Source organism: Penaeus vannamei, chromosome 5 (assembly GCF_042767895.1).
Source record: "Penaeus vannamei isolate JL-2024 chromosome 5, ASM4276789v1, whole genome shotgun sequence".
NCBI lineage: Eukaryota > Metazoa > Arthropoda > Malacostraca > Decapoda > Penaeidae > Penaeus > Penaeus vannamei.
Genome location: NC_091553.1, coordinates 26685491 through 26690490, shown reverse-complemented (window position 1 = coordinate 26690490; position 5000 = coordinate 26685491). Strand labels below are relative to the sequence as shown.

The following is a 5000-nucleotide window of genomic DNA, read 5'->3' as shown; positions in this document are numbered from 1 at the left end:
TAAAGGGTAAAGCAGTCGAAGACGAAACAATTTTTTCTTTCATTTTAGAAAGGGGTCATCATGCTAGAATTGACCAAAAGAGCTAAAAGGGCTGATGTTTCATCCACATTGGTAATGACCTGGTGCAAGCAAGCTTAAAAGCAATGTTTTAAATCACTGCAATATCTGGATAAAGCCACTCTAGCAGTAAGTGGGAAGAGTTACATTGGTGAAACATAAAAACACTACCAGCCATTTTTACTTAGTTTACAAAAAAAAAAAAAAAAAAAACTCAGCAAGGACACTTCAACTTCCCACTTCCTCTACCTGCATCTGTCAGTGTGGATGTGGTTGTCTTGCAGTATATTTGTTAATGCAGAGGGCTTACAAGATCAATCAGTTTGTGGAAAGGTCATATTGGCTGTAGAAATTAGACACCAGTCATTTCTGTGGCACAAGTGTTCATTAGGAAAAAAAGTCTTAGAAATTGCTCATTATACAAGTCCTAACATTTTTTTCTGTTTTGATATACTTTCATATGGGCAATGCTCTCTTTAAACCTTTAAACAATAATGATTGTCTTTGGGGCACACGCAATATATGTATGCTGTGAATTAAATATTACACTTCTTTATTATTTCATTATTGTTTCATCTTTTTACATTGTACCTTAATGACTGCATGTGCAGATTACAAATAGTATTTAATATCTTTGTATTGTGCCCTTTTATGACTGTATAACCTACAGGATTTCTTTTCTATACATTATTAATTGTTACACACAAAGGCTTTTAGATTGCATGTCAAAAGTAATTCAAAATAATTAGAAAAATAAGGACACATTATGTATGTATATTTCATTAATGATAAAATATATATATATTCTTATAATATTCAGTGATATCTACAAACTATAGTAGTTTACAGAAAGGTAAGGAGAGAGGTAGAATATTATCAAAATTCAATAAAAATACATGTCTTCAAAAGTATTTATTCAGCCTTCAGCTCCTGCATGTACACATATATCAACCTTCAGTAATGACTACTTTCATGGCGAAATCATACATGGCTAAAATAAGCCGTTTTCACAGGTTTGCAAAATGATATAATTATCATCATTATTAAACAGTATTACTGTATCAGTATCACTATCACTATTATTATACAGTGCATGAGTAAATTTTACAACCATTATCATAGATTCGCAGCAAGCACCAATGTCTCACCATTCAGTACAATATAAATTTTGCTATAGCATCCTTTTACACTATCCTTTATAAATAAAAAAGTTGGCTAAAAATAACAACAAAGCATCAATGCATTGATACTGTAGTTTAATTTTCATAGATAAAAACAATTAATTACCTCTCATAATTTATGAATAACAAATTGCCACTTAGTATTCTCAAACAGCCTGAATATAGTCAATCTCCAGTGAGCTTGTACCTCTCTGTTTAAAGTCACTATAAACACCACCGGGAATCTGAATGGTAGTTCTCGTTATATCTGATGGGTCAAGAGGTTCTGCGTCAGGAACAAGAGCACCACGGTAGTATGGCTTAAACTCACTAAACGGCAAAGAGATAATGGTCCATTTGTTCTCTGGAACCTGAAAGATGTTTGTTTTAAAACTCAAACCTTTTACATTACAAGATAATTCTGTCCTTTACTTTCATGATGTGTTATTTTTGCATTTGATAAATATCTGCATAGTATGTACAGATTTCATATGCTTAATTTTATGGCTTCAACAGAACAAAACAAAAATCAACTTACTGTGAAGAAAATTTCATAAGAGGGGTATACACTGGGTTTCTGTCCTTTATGTTGAAAGTTCACTTTGTAGATGTAGTTATCTCCTTGACCACGAACTTTCATTTCAAGACCCGAATATTTGCTTAAATCCCACCCATCCTCTGTGTAAGTCCCTGCAAAGCCAGCTCCATTCGGCTGAGGATTGAGCATGGAGAAGAACACAGCACGCTGAAATAACTTTGATTTCTGCAAAGATACAAATTCGCATAATGTTAATGATACAGCACAGATAAAGAATAGTTTAAGCTTGTACAAGGGACTATGTATTTTGTGTCCATGTCTGTCCAGAAATGAATCTCAGTGAAATCTATATTCCCACTAAACAAAAAACAAATCTCAATTAAATATATATCTTTACTGACAGAAAAATAAATTTCAGTTAAATTTATATTCCCACTAACTGACACACTTGTACTTTGGTAAATGAAACTCATACTTAAAAAAACACATTTAACTGAAGTATAGAATCCATTACAGTAATACTGTAACTTATGAAGCATGTATTTATGGCAAAGATGGATACATTAACTTACAACACCTCAGAGAACACTAGAGACTAATCTATTCCAGCAAAAACAAAATTCATATTAGTGGACTTAAAAATTATGCATTTACATAAGTATTGGTGCAGTAAATATAATGCTTATTGGAACAATACAAAACAAAGAAGAAAATATCTTTACCTGCATAGTAAAAACACCTTTCGACATTCCTGGTTCCCTGACCGTGTCTGATGATTCTTTCCAATTGTCCAAAGATTGTATTGTACGAAAATCATACATCATCTTTGGAGAATCTGCATTAATACTGCAAGTTAAGAAGATATCAGTGACATGCTATAAAAGAAAAAAAAAAAAAATCAAATAAATATATAGACAAAAAACATAATTCAAGCTTTTAACCAATACTTACAGATGTGAATATCAATGTTTGATGTCATGAACTCTTACTCATGAGAATAGGCATTTGCCTAGTCCTCATGAGTATTGCCTTTGCTCTGGGACCCTATAGGTCCCTAGGTACATGGATTGCCACTGCATTATGGCAGCCTCAAATAATAATAACAATAGATAACCTGTTCCATCTACTAGCCTTTAACCCTATCAAAATTGGGCCTGATTTATCTGTGATATAATATAATGCAGCAGTGTAGACTTTGTGGATAGGCCTAAGCTGTGTACAGCCAGCCTACTCATTGCAAGTCGTGACACATATGCGTCATAGGCCATTACAACACGACAGCTATAGCCGTACCCATCACTGAAGGGTTACTATACAGCCTGGTTAGTGTTTGAAATTATGCTAAAAGTTTAGAATACACTTGCTCCCTTTTCCAACTATGTTGTATCACATTTTCAGCAAAGCTTTTGAACATTAGATACCTATTTATAAGTATTTTTTAAAAATATCTAAATATAAGCACAGCACAGAAATAAGTCCTATTCTCTTTCATGGACTCACCTATATGAAGAACCATGATAGGCCATACTAAGCCCAAAAGATGCTCCTAGAAGGAATCCCGTCATTTTCCTCATTGTGTAAGAAGTCATTGTGATTGCAACTAATACACAAAACTGAAGATACTGCTGAATGAAGAAACTGTAAAAAAAAAATCATACCAAATCATGAATCCTGATTATACCTAAATCTGAAAACATTAAAAGCAAAGATCATAACACCAACTGTAATCTGCCTGTACTGACATATATCAAAATGTATAACAGAAATTGTGTATGTATTATCTTTAAATTATACTTAAAAATTTATACAAGTCCATATAAGATAAATAAATGAAGTAAAACAACTTGAATCCAAAATTAATATAACAACTTTATTATATATTGTGTTGTTACAAAATTAGGGAAATCTAGTTTCAGATAAACATCCTTTTCTTTTTGAGAAACAAGAAATTCAAACAGTAATATGCTTTAAAAAACTGTTCAAAGTGCTAAATGCTTTACTAAGGAATAATACCGAAAAAAATCAACTAGGTATACCAAAATAAGGCAAGCTGATAACATTTTGAAACTGACAGTCCTTATGTTAAGTTAAGACTTCCTACAATTGTGAATAATCTAGCATAAGAAAATTGCATTACACAATTTCTTTAAGCATACAACCATAAATGTTACATTCTGAAGAACAACAAATTAAAAACAACACAAAGATATAAACCTTATATCACTCCCCTCCAAAGAGAACATGAAAAATTATCCATTCTTCCAAACATTCAAAGTACAGTCTATGCCATTAATACCATTAAAAACACAAAACGCACATCAGCCAAAACCATAGCACACACCCAAAAATTTCCCACATTAAAACAATATACCTACTGACATCCACGAACCCCAAAATTGCGTTTCAGACACCACTCTTCCTCACACTTCCTTACACTTTCTCCCACTACAGCGAACAAGTAATGGTTATCGACTGAACCTTCCTCACCTCAAATACCCTTGGGCTATTCCTTTATATACAACCTCATTTATGTAATCGCTTCCAGGACACGGTGATACAGCATTTCCACAGATTGGCTAGCGAGCTCCCTGGGACCGAGACGGTGTTATGTAACGGTGTATTCATCAATATTAATTAACTGAATTATAATCTTTGTTTGTTGTCTTGTGGAGATGTGAAGTGGTAGCCGAGCAACACAATTCTACTAATGATATGTCTCCAATAGTTTTAGCATTTTGTGGTGAAATAACTTGATTGTTTTACCTTCTCCTTCGTAGTTGTTTTGTTGGGTTTTCTTCGTATCCCTTTCCATCGGAGGAAGCTTTGATAATATTAATAAGAATGATGACTGTAATGGTGATGATAATATCATTATTGGTAATAATTCTTATAACAATAGCAATGTTAAATGATGATGAAAATAATAACATCAATAACACTAGTAATAATGATAATATCAGTAATGATACTACTACTACTACGAATTATAATAACAACAATAACAACAATGATAACAATAATAATGATGATGAGGATGATAACAATAACGAAAACTATAAGAACAATGATGATGCTAATGCTAATGATGATGATGATAATAATAACAACAACAATAACAACAACAAAACAACAATAATAATAATGTATCATACATACACACACGCGCAGACACACACACACACACACACACACACACACACACACACACACACACACACACACACACACACACATATATATATATA

General features: G+C 32.6%; 1 protein-coding gene across 1 annotated transcript; it reads right to left on the bottom strand.

Annotated features, from left to right (window-relative positions):
* Window positions 1-956: 956 nt before the first annotated feature.
* Window positions 957-4232, bottom strand: CIA30 (complex I intermediate-associated protein 30). Its single transcript, XM_070121982.1, has 5 exons — window positions 4131-4232; window positions 3256-3393; window positions 2478-2601; window positions 1756-1980; window positions 957-1588 (listed from the first exon to the last, which is right to left on the bottom strand). Exons 2-5 carry the CDS (start codon window positions 3342-3344, stop codon window positions 1385-1387), a joined length of 642 nt encoding a protein of 213 aa, XP_069978083.1. The 5' UTR covers window positions 3345-3393; window positions 4131-4232; the 3' UTR covers window positions 957-1384.
* Between the last annotated feature and the right edge of the window lie 768 nt (window positions 4233-5000).